This window comes from Numenius arquata, chromosome 11, assembly GCF_964106895.1.
Source record: "Numenius arquata chromosome 11, bNumArq3.hap1.1, whole genome shotgun sequence".
Lineage (NCBI taxonomy): Eukaryota > Metazoa > Chordata > Aves > Charadriiformes > Scolopacidae > Numenius > Numenius arquata.
In genome coordinates, this window is record NC_133586.1 from 25,850,733 (window position 1) to 25,866,284 (window position 15,552).

At 56.6% G+C, this 15,552-nt stretch overlaps 1 protein-coding gene across 1 annotated transcript; it reads left to right on the forward strand.

Moving 5' to 3' along the window:
- The first annotated feature begins 5,748 nt into the window (after positions 1-5,748).
- On the forward strand, positions 5,749-15,090 carry RELL2 (RELT like 2). The gene is made up of 6 exons (XM_074156458.1): positions 5,749-5,956; positions 7,601-7,666; positions 7,744-7,810; positions 8,118-8,306; positions 12,570-13,143; positions 15,049-15,090. The coding sequence occupies exons 1-6, from the start codon at positions 5,749-5,751 to the stop codon at positions 15,088-15,090; spliced, it is 1,146 nt and encodes a 381-aa protein (XP_074012559.1).
- The last annotated feature ends 462 nt before the right edge of the window (positions 15,091-15,552 follow it).

Genomic DNA, 15,552 nt, shown 5'->3' on the forward strand with positions numbered 1-15,552 from the left:
CCCAGTTGGCCACTGGATTCTCTCCTGAAACCCTACAGCTGCCTCCCAGGCACCCCCAGCCGCTCACCAGTCACCCCCACTTTCCTCCCAGTCACTGTCCATTATCCCCAGCTGTCCTGCTCACTCCCATATCTCCTCACCCACGCCTCCAGTGTCCCCCCAGTCACCCCCAGCTGCTCACCAGTTACCTTGAGTCACACCCCAGTCACTCCTTGCTACCCCTCCACCTATCCCCAGCTGCCCCCCAGGCACCCTCGGCTGTCCCCAGTTACTTCCAGCTGCTCACCAGCTACCCCCACTTTCGTCCCAGTCACCCTCCATTTTATCCCCAGCTGTCCTGATGACCCCCAGATGCTCTCACCCACACCCCTCAGTTGTCCCTCAGTCACACGCAGCTTCTCCCCAGCTACCTCAAGTTGCACCACAGTTACCCCCAGCTGCCCCCCAGGCATCCCTCATTGCTCCCCGTTACTTCCAGATGATCCCAGTTGCCTACTGAATCCCCTCGTGGAATCCTGTATCTGCCCCCAGTTACCCCCGACTTCTCCCCAGCTACCTCAAGTTGCACCCCAGTCATCCCTTGCTGCCCCCCAGGCACCCCCAGTTGTCCCCAGTTACTCCCAGTTGATCCCAGTTATTCCCAGCTGCTCCTGGTTGCCCACTGGATTCTCTCCTGGAACCCTATAGCTGCCCCTTAGGCACTCCCAGCTGCTCACCAGTTGCCACTACTTTCCTCCCAGTCACCCTCCATTGTCCCCAGCTGTCCCAATCACCCCCAGATCCCCTCACCCACACCCTCAGTTGCCCCCCAGTCGCTCACCAGTTGCCCCCACTTGTCCGCAACAATCCCCAGCTGTCCCCAGCCCCCCCCTTTTCCATCCCCCCCTGCTCCACGTCCCAGCTGTGGGTGCTGGTGGGATAGGGGTCCAGTGAGCGTCGTGGGGCAGGCATAGGGGCCAGCCATGGCTCCCCTTCCCAGTGCCACAACCCACCCCCGAGGGCACAGGAGATGGGGCAGCGGGGTCCCTGTGGGGCACTTTGATGGGACTCCCTTCCTGGGAGCAGCCCCCCAAAGCTGTGAGGGACAGGGACTGCCACTGCTGACTGTCACCCGGCCAAGGACTCCCTCCCAGGTCCCACCCCAGCGGGGTGTGGGTCTTCCTGACCTCTGGCAGCCTCCAAAAATGTCCTTCTGGGGTTGGCAGGGAGCGGGGACAGGGAGGCACTGCCAGTTAGGCGGAGAACAAAAGCCAGGCAGAAAATTGCTGTGGATGAAAAAGCAGCCATGGGGAACGGGGGACAAACCCGGAGCCAGCGAGGGACAGGGAGGGGGCCATGCTGCGGCTGATGCCAGCAGCAAAAATCTGTCCCCTGTGAGCTGGAGAGAAGGATGGAAGGAGCAGGTAGTCCAGCCCAAAGCCTCAGAAATCAGCAGGTGGCAAGGACTTGGTCCTGCAGGTCCCCTGCTCGCCCGCTTCCCAGGGGCAGGAGGTTGGGGGCGAAGGATGCTGAGCTTCACCTGCAATGAAACAGGGTGTCAGAGAGGAGCAGACAAAGGGAAAGGACCCCCCAGTGTCACTCCAAGAGCTGGCTGAGGATGGAGACCATGGCAGACCAACACTGGGGATGTTCCCCGACTTCTCGGCGATGGGATTTTTATGCCAGGTAATTTTGTGTGGGAGGGAACCCCCTCGGCGTGCAGCATGGGATGGAGCTGGTGGGGTGGGATTTTGTGGGGTGGGATGGGATTTTGGGGTGCTTGCCAGGGAGCAACCAGGTGAGAGAACTTTTGTCAAGGCACCATTAAATTGTAGAATTATTAATTGATTTTTCCATCTGGGTCTGCCACTTACTGTGGGGACGCTGCCCCCTCGGCGTCTCTCCTCATGCCCTCTGGAGGTGTTTCCTTTTAGGATGCCATCTCCTGGGCATGGAGCAAGGATGCTCTGGGGGACATCGGGACCTTCTGTCCGTGACCCCGCAGGGCACGGCTGTGGGTGGGACACTCAGTGGAACAAGCCTTGAGCCCAGGGCCCTCCTGGCTTAAATAAATAGACTTTTATGTGCTGAACCACAAGGGTGTAGCAGCAAATGTGTGGGGCGTGCTGACGTCTTGGTGTGGGTTGCTCACTCGGCGTGACGATGGCCTGGCCGCCGCTCCGCAAGGTGCTGCCACCAGATAGCGTCTGGCTGGGGCCACCGACATCTGGGGCGGGGGGAAGGGGCAAGGAGGGGACAAAAATGTCCTTGCCTTGAGTGGGGTTTGCTTGTGAGGAGGGTTGTCTGGCTGAGCTTGCTCTCTGGAAGCCAGTCACTGCTCTGGGCATCTTCACGAGTCTTGGAGCGGTGCAAAGAAAGCATCGGAGAGGGATATTTTTAGATGTTCTTTGTGCTCAGGGAGCAAAAACACGCTGTGGTTTAAAGGCCATTAGCTGGCTGGGGATGTTTGGGAAACTTAAATGAGGAATTAGGATTTAGGGAGATATCTGACACGATGGATGTAGCATTTTTGCAGGGATGATGGCAAATTTCGGGCCAAGCCTGCCCGGGGGATTGCCAGAGTCGGGCAATCTGTCCTGTTTAGTTGCTACGTGGACAACCATCGGGGCTGGGGGGGACGATCCCCCGAGCGGGCGCGTTCGCATTGTTTGCGGGGTGACGTCTGCCCTAATGGCTGCAGAGGAGGCACGGGAAGAGAGTCTGCAAGAGGTAACGTGGCGAGACGCTGGGGCCAGAGCCGGCCGCGGTACGGGTCAATGGGGGACAGTCCTGTGCCTCCATCCTCTGCTCGGTTTCCCCAGGGCAGAGGGATGATGATGGTGTGTGCAGCAGGCAGGCAGCAAGCAGGCAGCTGCCTGCACCAGAGCTCTGGCCAGATTGTCCTTGTGTCCCAGCTTGTGCTACCTTGTCTGGTGGGGTCGCACAGGACGGGGGACAGGAGCTGGGACAGGGGTCAAGAGGGGACAGAGGATGCAGAGGCCAACCTCTGGAGATGCCATCAGCGTCCAGCCCACAGCTGTGTTCACACCTCCCCACATGTTGTGGGGATTAACACCACCTGGGGACCGTACCCACTGGCCAGGATGGACACTGCCAGCCAGTTCGGGAGGGAGAGCTCAACTGCGTGGACTCACTCCTGTTGTTGCTGGCTGGTGTCAGGGCAGAGAGGAGCTGTGGCCTCTTTTTTGGGTCACCTGCGAAGCACTGGGTGGGACATGGCTCATGGCCTAGCCATAGAAGTGTTAACGGGGTCCCACAGTGGGACAAGGATGGAGCAGCCCGGAGGGATGCTGAGGCTGGGGGCACAGAAGAAGGATGGAGACTGGGGGCACACGATGCCTAGGGGAGTATTGGGAAGAGAAACCTCATCAGCTGGGATAATCCAGCTGTGGAGCCAGGTGGGAGGCAGCAGTGCACCCTCCTCATCCTGGTTCAGCCCACGCAGGCGAGCTGCTGTACTGTCCTCCCTCTCCCCTGGGTTGTGGAAATGCTTTGACACCAGATGCTGTAGGAAAATGGGAATCTTCTCTCAAAGCAGGAAGGGCTGAGCAGCCCGGGCTCATTTTGCCCAGCGCGGCTGAAGGCTGGAAGGCGGGGTAGGGTGCAGCAACGTCATCGGGTGGGTGGGAGTGCCTGGGAGGAAAAAGAGCAATTTATTGTGTGGGACAGTGTGTATGGGCACGAGGAAAATGGGAATAAGCTCACCATGACTGCATCATCCCAGGGCTCTGCAGAAACCCAGACCTGCAAGGTCCCCCACTTCGAAGAAACAAGGGCAGGGAATAAAACACCTTTAAGGTCTTGATCAGCAGAGACTCGCATGATGTTGCATGGCAGGAGCAGTAAATCTTGCTGCCCATGGTCTTTTCTGGCCATAGTTTGTCCATCTTAGGGCCTGTCTCCCTGCTAGGACAGCAGATGGACGGGTGGCACCTATGATGTGGTGACCTCCTGAAGTCACAGTGATGGAGGAGGCTCCTGGGCTCCTGAAAGTTGACTCTTTGTTGCTTGCAGAGAAGGACAGCACAGTTGAAAGCCTGGAGGAGTTGCAGGTTGCCTCATAGCAACACAGAGTGTGGAAGGATAATTCCCACAAATGAATATTTATATAGATAGACACTTAGTTTGGTAGAGTTGGGGTGGGAGGGGTTTTAGGGGTTGCCTGTGCTTTTCAAGGTCTAGGTGGAGAGCCGGTGCATGAGTGAAGAACTGAGAGGAGCAAGCCTAATTTGCAGTAGCAAAGGAGATTTGGGTGAAGCCTCCCAGAGTGAGCACAATGTGGTGGAGTTGAGGAGGTCACGGGACCCCCATGGCTGGATATTTCAAATGGCTTAGCTGTCCCTTTTCTAAGAAGGAGGGAGAGGCAGTTGGCCTGGGCAGGGTGTTGGGCTGCAGGGTCTCCCAGGGCTTCTTTTCCACCATCTCCTCACTGCTGTGATCACAGTGGGGGTGTCTGACCCCTCTCCCCACACCCACACCTGTGTAGGACCCATCCTGCTTTTGCTAAGCCCCACTTCCACCCCTCTGCCCTCCTGTTGCCACAGCTCCTTGGTCTAAAGAATTGCCGAGAACTTTGGAAAGGAGGGTGCCAGGGGAAATTGGGGTTGGCTGGCATGCGGGTGAGGTTATTCACCCCGGGGCAGGCAGCCGCTTGCCAGCGCTGGCTTCCTTGAGCCGCACTCCTCTTCGTTCCCTGCTGCAGCCGCCGGCGTCTCCCTGAGCTCCTCTCTCCACCTTCATCTGCCGAAACCGCTTCGGAGAGGTTTTTCCGGGGTCGGGACAGGGGGGTGTTCTCACCGGCAGACAGCGGCAGGCTGCCGCGGCTGCCAGAAGCAGTTTGGCTCCTTCCCGGGGAAAAAAGGAAGGAAGAAGGAAGGAAGGAAGGCAGCCGGGAGCCGGGGGGCCGGAGGATGCTCACCGTGGTCCCCAGCCGCGGGGATGCGGGGTTGCTAGGAGGCAGGTGAAGGTGAACAGGAGAGTGCTGCGGAGGACCACAGGCCCAGGTACCACCACCGCTGCAGCGGGGACGGGTGGGGACGACCCCGGAGGGGGAGACCTTGCCTGCGCCGGAAAACGGAGCCGGCAAGCGGGCGGCCGAGCCCTGAGACCCCGGGAAGGGAGATGGGGAAAACACGGGGGAAGCCGGGGGTGGAGGGAGGGAGCGAGCTCGGTTCTGCGGGAGGACAATGCGGGAGATGCCGTCCCGCCGGCTCGGCCCTCCTCCAGCCCGGTTGCTGCGGCTCCCTGCCTGCCCTGCCGTTGCCGTTGCTGGCGGAGGCCCTCGGCCGTGAGTAGGGAGGGATGCAGGGGGAGCCGGCTGGCGCAGCGAGGATGCTCATCCTCCTGCAAGGGCGTGCGGGGTGATGCCACCCGCTGCAGAGCCCGGAGGAGGCCAGGGGACCTTGGGAAGCTGCCTGCAAGGGATGGGGGAGCACCGCAGCCCGGGGCTGGGCAGGCCTGTGGGGATGCAGCCACTGCCACGGCTGCCCTTGGGATGCATCTTGCTGGGTGTCTGTGGGGCACAGCGGTGTCCTTGGACCACCTCCAGCCTGCACTCTCTTCCACAGTGTCCCCTGCCATGCTGGACCTTGCAGGGTGAGAGTTGAACCCTTGGCAGCTCCCCCCAAGCCAGGAGCCTGCTCTTGCCCAAGATGGACGGGAGGAAGAGGAGAAGGATGGGCACGGGGACCCTGGCAGGGGGTGAGCAGCGGGGTCTCTCATCTGCCTTCCCCCTTCTCCTAGATCCGCATGTCAGACGAGAACAGCACCGACGATGGGGAGTCAGACCCCCAGCACAGCCTGTATATGGTCTTCCTCCTCGTCCTCGTCTTCTTCATCATGGGACTGGTGGGTTTCCTTATCTGCCATGTCCTGAAGAAGAAGGGTTACCGGTGCCGGACTTTCCGCGACGAGCTTGACCCAGATAACAAAGATGTGCTGGCAGAGCTCCAGGCCAGTGAGTGCTGGGACAATGGGGTTTCAGGAGGGGCTCGGGCGCTGCCTTTCGCTGGTGTGGACTGATGCTCCTTAAACATGCTTCTGGGATGTGAGCTGGGGGTGGGAGGGTTAACCATCACGTGCCCCTGGGTTGGAAAAAAGGGATGGGATGGCAAGAGCATCATGGTGTTCCCCAGGGATTGGGAGCCTGTGGCCCACAGAGCCCTCTGATCTGCTGGCTCTGCAGGCTGGTGGTGCTGGGGAGGTGGGAACCAGCATCTGGCCTTTCCCAAAGCTGCATTATCACCAACAGATAATTCTGATGAACAGCCAGGACCTGCTGAATCCCCAGCACTTGAATTATAACCCACATGCCCTACAAGGAAAGCATCCCTAGCCAGGGCACGAGCTGTCCCTCTGCCCCTTTGGTGTTAGGAGGTCCAGCATGGGGCCAGCATGGTGTTTGCCATCAGTCACATGCTCTTCTAGTCCCTGTTGTGCTCACGCAGGCCAGAGGAACATGGGTGTTTCCTTGGGTTCCCTGGCCTACACTGGGAGGGGACCTTTAGGGGTTTTTCCATCACTTCAGGTCATCGTAAGAGGCTTTTGGGTAGTAGGCTTGGGAAGTCAGTGCAGAATCGAGCACAGGTGCAAGACAGAGCTCAGTCCAACCAAGCTTGGTCGTTTAGAGTTCCCATGAGTCTCTGCTGAAATGGAGAAGGCATGTTCCTCTGGCTGCTTCCTTGCCTGAAAGCAGCCAAATGGTGCTACGTAACTCCTCTGGCTCCGCTGTGCCACTGTCAGCGCTCAGAAGGTTCATGCATGGGAGGGAAACATGGCTCCCTCAGCTTGCCCGTAGATGCAGCAGGAGCTTCCAGGAGTCCTTGGTTATTCTTCCTCTGGCTTCAATAACTTGGCTGCATGTGACATGAAGACAATGTCTGAACCTTCCAGGATTGGCTTTGCCCGCTGGAGTTGCCACAGCCCAGGGAAACACCTCTGTAGGCTTCCAGGAGTGTGGCAGCCCCTGACCATGCTCTTCGAGGCAGCTACCTACCAGACCACAACTCTGACCTGTTCACAGGACCATATAACACTGCAGCCTGGGCTGAAGGTCCAGCCAGCCAAGGCTCCTACCTCCAACAGTTGCCAGAGGCAGGTTTTGGTGAATGCTAGGGATGAATACCACAACGGAGCAGACACCGAGCCAAGTTTCCCCAGCAAACTCTTTTAAGCTTCTAACAGTGTGTAGCTCCAGGGCTTTCTCAATCAGAGATGGTTTCTACGTATTTAACAGGCCCCAGCGGGTTTCTTTTCTGTGAACTTTTAGCACCCGAAGCATCCTGCACCCGGGGGCTCCAGGGATGGACTGTCCCCATGAGACTTGTTTTGAACTTGTTTGAACTTGTTTTGAACCTTTTCGAACCTTCTTTGCACTCGTTTCATGTGTTGCTCCCCAGTTCTGAAGGAGCAACACAACCCCCCTCTCCCTGCACACATTTCTTTTCCAGGGCGAGGGATCTGGTGTTCCGCAGGGGCTTCCCCATGAGATGGGGGACAGAAAGCTTCTCTGACCTCTCCATCAACATGGCTTCTCCTGGAGAGGGACTGGCGAGCTAAGTGTCTGAATTCCAGTCCTCAGTGCCACATTTTCTCCTTTCAGATGAAGAGGAGGAGCTGAACGAGGACACTGTGGAGAAGATTGTGAGATGCATCATCCAAAATGAAGGTGAGCATTTCCTAGGGCTGGCCCAAAGACCTGCTGGACACTTTGGCTGACTCATTCCCTTTTTCCTCTCTTTTCAGCAAATGCAGAGGCCCTCAAGGAGATGCTGGGGGACAATGAAGGGGACATCCCAGTGGCAGTGCCCAGGTGAGAGAAGCCTATACCAACTAGTGGCTCTCACAGAGTAAGGGAGAAGCAGCCTTTGGGTATCACCTTGCTCTGCAGACCCCTTTCCAGCTTGATATAAAACATCTTCCCAACAAGAAGTCCCGCTCTCCCAGGAGTTGTGATGACTGTCACCCTACTGTCAAGGGGAATAGCCCTTCTCCATTCCTGTCTCCAGGAGGTCCCTTCCAGAGCTGCTGCTTCTCAGGGCTTGCTGTAGTGAGGTTGCACCAAGTTTCGGAAGTCTTCCCCAGATAACATGACCTGTCATGTCCTTCTCCTATTGCAGCCTTTGTCCTCACCGTAACAGCCAGGACGGGGGCCCACCACATCACCACACGGTACATCTGGGCTCTACGCAGGCCCCCTGCATCCACTGCAGCAGGAGGAAGAGGCACCCACTGCATCGGCAAGGACGGTCCAAGGATGGCAAAGGCAGGATGCATCCTGGAGAGACCACCGTCTTCTCAGTGGGCAGGTACTTAAACAAGCTTTTCCAGACATGTAGTAGCTCTGCAGTAGTAGCTCTGCAGCAGGAATTCCCAAGGAACCAGGTGCCTTCCGCACCTGGAAATGCCTGTGGTATGTGGCAGGCTGTGACGTACTAGTGGCTTCCCTCCTCCTTCTCTGGGAAGGTGACTCAAGCCTGTCCTGTCCTGCTGACTCAGTGCTGGGCAGAGCCCCAGATCCACGTCCTTTCAAAGCCTGCTGTCCCAGCTATGTGCGAGTAGTGCTCTGGCTGCCCAACAGGGGCACTGACCCCAGTTTTAGGGATCTCATTAGGAAGGGGAGGAGATGACAGCAGGTCCCAGGAGCAAGTTGCCAGCCACCACCTTCAGAACAAAAGAGTGGTCTGCTCCTCCAGGTTGTTGCCTCCAATGATGACTGTAATTAGATGCCATGGGAGGAATACAAGAATAGGGCAGTGTACCCAATACTTCCCACAAATACTCTTCCAGTTCCCCAACTGGTCTCACCTCAAGGGACTTCCTGAGCTGCCTGTGGTCTCTGTGTAGTCAGTAACCCTTAGTGCAATCTGAAGGCTTGCCCAGGTTGCCCCATTCCCCAGTAGAAAATGCATGCACATTTAGCAAGGTCGTTCAGGGCTCAGCTCCATACCACCAATGGTGACTGGGGCAGGGTGCCTAGTGATACGGTTTCATGATGTTTTTTGTCAGTGTTAGGTTGATGGTTGGACTAGATGATCTGGTACGTCCCTTCCAACCTCAGCAATTCTATGATTCTATGACTCTCTAAGCAACTGCTGCTCCCTGGATGGCTACCTTGGCAAGACACAAAGCTCTGCTGTGCTCAGATCCTGCAGCAGGTCTTCATTCAGGGTCTACACCTTGATGAAGCTCCATGCTATGGTCCAGAGAGATAGTCCTTTCATGGTGATGTTGAGCCAGAGCAGGCATCGGGGTGGGGGGTGGGTTTTTTCACCATCACAGCCAAGAATCTCAGCAGGGAGGTGAACTGAGGGCTTGATGGGGAGATGGTAAAGGGGACATGCTGGACCCCCCCATGCTGAAGTCCAGCTAAGATCACATGTCCTGGAGACTGACACTTTCTGGCTTCCCCTCTGCCCATTGCTGTCAGCTCTTCTTGGTTTAAGGGGTGGTGTTTGGTAAGCCAGATCCCTGCATATTCGTGCCCAGTCTCATTCCCTGGCTGGTACGCAGCTCCATCCACTCCTCTGTGTCCTTTGTCCGTGCTCTTCTCAGTCTCCTCTCACTCACCTCTGGGTGCTGGAGAAGGTGGTCTATTTTCCTAAAGGCACTTTCCCTCAAATCTTGGTTTCTTCTCTTGGTACTTAATATCCCATGTCACAGCAGCCTTCTCCACTGGACCATCATTACATTTCTCCAAGGTTATATTTTAAAAGTTTCTACTTCCCAAATCTCCTTGGTGTGAGGCCCAACTGCTAAGGGGCCTATGTGCCCATGAGATACAAAATTACCTCCAATTTCTGGTTCTCATTTCCAAGCTGGCCTCTTTGCTCTTTCAGATCCTGGATGACTTTTCTGGGACCGCCCTTGCTGTGTCTTCTTTACTGTGAATATCCTCATTGCATGAAGTACCTTGATTCATGATTGATCCTACATCGAAAAGCTCCTTTAACTGAGCTCTTCTGTTTCAAATCCTCAGGTCTTGTTCTCTTTTTTTTGGGGGGGCTATTGCTTTTATTTTGGACACAGTGGTTGAGAGTCAATCCCCTTTCCCTATTACCTACAGTTCATTGACTGAGTCTAGTCCCCAGTTGGTAGGCCCAGACCCATCGCTGAAGGAGTGGAAAGGAGTGAGATTAGCAGAGGCCCATCAAGATCATCAGGGGCTGGGACACGTGGCATGTGAGGAGCTGCTGAGAGGGAATGGTGTTTGTTTAGCCTGGAGAAATCTAAGGGGGGGGATCTAATTGTTCTCTAAAACTACTCAAAGGGTTTGGGGGGAGTTCAAATGAGGATGAAGCTAGACTCTTCTCAGAGGTGCTCAGGGAAGGACAAGAGGCAGTGGCCACAAGTTGCAACAAGAGAAATCCAGATAATACTTAAGGAAAAACTATCACCCTGAGAATGGTGCAGCCCCTGGACAGGACACAGAGGAGTGGAGGCATCTCCATCCTTGGAGACTTCCAAAACCTGACTGGACGGGGTCCTGTGCAACCTGATTAAGGGTGGGAGGTGGCCCAGCTTCCAGCATAAGGTTGGACTGGAGACCTCCCAAGGACTTTTCCTACCTAAATCATTCTACAATTCAGAGGTAATCAGGGTTATACGATCTGTACTTTCATATTATTGAATGATTTACCATCTATCTTAGGGCTTTCCCCAAACCAGTTATCAGTGGCAGAGCTCATCCACCAAAGTATCTGCGTCTGATCCTCTGTCCTTGGCCCAATCAGCCGCAGTGTGCCACATCCTACTGAATCAAATGCCTCAGCGGTGCTGACCAGGCAGACGGCCAAAGCTCTCCTGCCTTTCCCTTCACCATCCAGAGGCTGGTTATGTTCCCTCTTGTGCCCCCTCCAGTCCGAACCCTGCCTGCTCCGTTGAATCCGTTCCCAGCTCTTCCAGCTTGACATTGCTCAATGGCATTACTAAGAAAAGATCCTGCCACTCGTGCCTCCTCCCCATCCTTCTTTGGGACTGGAACGTTCTTTGGTCTTCCTGAATCACAGCACCGGTGCCTTGTCTCCAAATATCTGGATAGACCTGAAAGGGCACATTTGACCTTGACATAGACCTGCTGTTTGGCCTGACCTGAGCAGTCCTGTGGGTACATCCTCCAGAGTTGGAGCATTTCTCTTCTTGACCCTTCTGATCATGAGCAGCATTTCTGACTGTAATGCTGAGGGGTCTGTACTGTCCAGACTACCACCTGGTCCTCAGTCTGGTGGTGGTCTCCTTCATCTCTGGCATCCGTTCTTATCCCTCGAACCTTTCTTCTCAGCTTCTTCCTTCAGAATGGCCATACCGCCATGTGCTTGACCTTTGGGTCTTGCTCTTCTTTCAACCCCAGCAGCTCTTCAACTTTGCTGCTGAAATTCTCTTCTGGCCTGACGCTGACTTGTAGCTCAACCTCTGCAGAGCCAGGGCCATCTGCAGCTTCTCCGTGTGTGACTCAAGTGCAAGGAGAGCTGTTGCTGGGTGTCATGGACTCTGTGGTGGGATCAGCATTCTTTGGCTGGTGGACACCAGCTCACGATGGAAGAGATTTCCTATCTGCTGGTCCAGCAGTGGCTTGCATTGCTTACGAAGAGGAATCACAGCATTAGTCACAACCAGCTTGCCTGCAAATTCAGGCTTTGCCTATGCATTACCCCTCACAAATCCCGAGGTTATGGTAGATCCCTAACTTCTCTCTTCTTCCCAGGTGCAATATTGCATCACTCTGATTATAAATACACCTTTTGTGGGTGTCAGACCAACGTTTCCAGCTGTTCTCCTGCTTACCCTGGAGCTCTGAGCGGTTACCTGGTACACGGGGGAACCTTGGTGAACCATCTAGGTACCATCCATCACTCCAGGGTAAGGCGCATTGTGTGCTCTGGCAGATATTAACCAACCTGCTCCTCCTGCCTTGGGTCCCTGGTCCCAAATACAGCTTGCACTGCCAAAACTCTGTCCCTACTCTCACTTAGGGTGCACCCACTGCCAAAAACGTTGGTTCTTGTTCCCCTGATGACAATCAGTCACTGGGCACAATGTCCATGCAGCTCGGCGCAGCCATCCCTTCCTCACCAGGCTCAGCCAGTTTGCATTTCACCTTCTGAATCAACACCTGAGTCCCTGTACAAGCCCCTGTTCATCCAGGTTGCATCTCGGAGCATTTCCAAGAGCTGCAACCCATCTTGCTGCAAGGAGCACAGGCTGGTGGGGTCTGCACCAGCCAACACCTGGATTGACCTTTTCATCCTTCTCTTTCAATTTGCTTTGCCAAAAATGAAGGGGAGAATGGGGTCAGTGGGGTTGAATGGGTCTGAAAGGTTGGAGATCAGCACCAATCATAGAATCATAGAACAGTTTGGGTTGGAAGGGACCTTAAAGATCATCTCATTCCAGCCCCCCTGCCCTGGGCAGGGACACCTCCCGCTAGACCAGATTACTCAAAGCCCATTGAGCCTGGTCATCATCATCATCAATGACAAAGAGGAGATTTGAGGCTGGAGGCGCAGACAACCTGGAAATACATCCGGGGAGGGGAGAGAAAGGATTTTGATGCTTCCTGCCCCCCATTCCAGGTTTCGTGTCACACACATTGGGAAGAAACCCACCTTCCACGAGCAGCAGGATGGTCCCCTGCCTGACGGCAGTTGGGAGCCGAGCACGGAGGAGCTGGAGCACAGCAACGACCGGCTCCAGCGGGAGCGGGCTCGCAACGGGACTGTCCCCACGGGTGGCCTGCAGAACGGAGCCATCCAGAAAGGTGCCCAGAGCAGCAAAGGTGGGGAGCAGAGCCACTCCACCACCCTGGCCCTGAACACACCGGTCAGCTCTGGCACTCGTGACAGCAGGCGGGCAGGCAAGGGGTCCGGAGCGACAGGCTCGCTGCAGGATGCTGGCACTGGTCCTCCCGGGAGCACAAGCCGCCAGAGGAAGCTCCTGAGCCATCGGGTGCTGGGTGGGTCAAGTCCCAGCATCCCAGGAGAGCTGATGCAGGAAGGAGGCAGCATCTGCCTGGAGGAGACCGGACTGGGGTCAGCAGACGAAGTGTCGGATATTCACGGGAGCCTGAGTCTGCACGAACAGGTTGATGAATTGGGGAAAGACGACAGCAGCAGAAGACAGCCCAGGGTGGAGGACAAGGGCCAGCAGGTAAGTTCCTCCTCTTCCTTGTCCCCAGTGTGGTCTCCTGGGCTGGAGGGCTTGGAGGGTTGTGACAGAGCACCCCGAGTCCTGCTGCTGACAAAATAGACCAGCCCAAGCAAGGTGGCATGAGCTGCGCAGTGGGTACAGGTGAGATGAGGTTGACTGTGGCGTGGGGACCTGCCCTGTCCTGCCCACCCGGCTTCTGCTCATCTTTTTGGATTGCATTTTCCCATCTCTTTTGTAACATCTGAGGCATGTAGAGCCACTGTGACAGTCCCCCCCTGTGGGGGAAAAGGCAGGTCACTGCTTGACTTGCATGGGAGATGCTGCAGAACCTGTTGCCAGCTGCCCCTCGGGCAACGGATGACTTTTCCTTTGTGTTTGGGCTCTTTGGCGACATCCATTGGGATCACTTTTGCTTGACCTGTGCAAGCTCTGCTCCTGCCCATAGTTTGGTCTCTCCGAAACTGTGCCCTCATGGCAGTGGTGGGGCTCAACATGGCCAGCAATGCACAGGCTGGGGCAGATGTCTCCAGGAGCCCTTCTTGCCTTGAAGTCTAGGACATGGTGAAGCCAACTGGTCATTTCTTGGTTGTTCTTCCCTGCCCCAGAGGAGCTGGCTGTGGTCAGAGAGGAGGGCAGCCCACCCTTGCTGGAGCTCCCGGTACTCTGGTATCTCCCAGCACTCTGGTAGCTCCCAACCTTTCCACCCGACTACCTTGCTGGAGGTGCCGGAGACCTCCAGGGCAGCACTGGTGAGGACACCATTTGCTTGGCCATCGATGACCCCCGATTTGGGGGATTTGCTCCGTGTCACTGCCTCCGTGCTCTCCCCACTGAGCAAATGATGCTGTTGGTGGTAGGCACCCAACATGGTCACTCACTCGCATGTTCACCCATGGTTCTGCAGTTGGGGAAAGATGATTTTCATGCAAGAGGGCTTGGGGAAGGCACCTGGTGTGATGTCACCCCACCGGGGCTGCCTCCATCGAGCAGCCCCAAGAGGGCTCACCCCTGCAGGATGGGGCTCACCCCACAAAACCGGCACCAGGGTGCACGTGGCAAAGCCCTCAGAAGTAAAAAGGAAGCAAACCATCTGTGTAAAAACCCTGGCATGCTTCAAAGCCAGGGACCTTTCCTGGGGCTGGCTCTGCTGGAGCTCCATGGACCACCCATGGCACATAGCAGCAGCCCTTGGCAGGGACATGGGATGGGGGAAGACTTGTTCAGCATGGGAGAGCCTGGGCAAAGGTGCCCAGCTGAATGTAGGCTACTGAAAAAGCAGGAACCTGCTGTGTTTATTGTTTCCCTCTTTGCTTTCTGGTGGCCAGGCTGGAAGGTTTGAGCCTCTTCATGGAGAAGGGAAGCTCATGGAGGCCACAAAGTATAGAGACAATGAGCTGTAGCCCTTCTCCAGAGACCTGGAGAGGTGGTGACAGGTTCTCCTTCCTTCCACGGCCCGCCACGCCTTGGGTGATGGCTGTGGTCCCTCTGATCACTGGGGGAGCAGTAACCCACAGGGCGAGCCCAGGGGCACGGTGGTTTTTCTCTTCGACTGTCCCCTCTGTGGTGCCCAGCTCTTGCCTGAGACCCTGCACTAGGCTTTGGTGTGCTCCACAACATGGGGTCCCAGGACAATGGTGACGGGACCTCACTGGGATGTTCGTCACCAAGCCCTGGCACCACTCAGACTCTCCCTCATCCCTTATGTCCCAGATGGGGCCACCACCTGCTACTCCACATGAAGGGCAGAGAGATGGGGCTTGGGCTGCAGTCACCTCCTGGAGCCTCAGCAGGGTTCTGCCTGCTGGCCCATGGGTCACTACTATGGCAAACGGAGACCTGGCCCCTCACCCCAGCCTCCAGCTCCTGCAGGACCGCTGACATTCACATCCCTCCTCCATCCCACAGGAGCCCAGCGCGGTGATGCAGGACCAAGGAGCAACCGTGTGACGTGAGTGCTTGTCCCCAGCCCCTAGGGCCATGTCTGGGGTCGGGGGGAAAGACACTGGTGGTGTTCCTGCCCTGGTGAGTCACAGCCTGCTGGTGGAGAGAGGGTGAACCTCTTCTCCAAGAAGGTCAGTTCCCAACACATCAGGTCCTGCACGGGCAGGTCCTCTTACCCACATGCAAGTGGGAAGCCATTGGGCAACCACACCAGCTCCAGGCAGACACAGGGCCAGCACATCCTGGTTTTTGGCTGGTGGGGGGACGCCACAGCCGTGGGGATGAGCTCCATCCTGCCCCTTCTCCCTGCAGCTCCTCTCCGCTCCTGGCTGGAGCATGGACGGGAGACCTGTGGCCCCCCCAGCTCCCCATGCTGGGCTGGGGGCTCTGCTCTCGGGGGGACCCATGGGGCAGCCGGCCCCGGGTGAGCAGCTACGCACTTGGCATGGCCAGAGCGACGCGCCGACG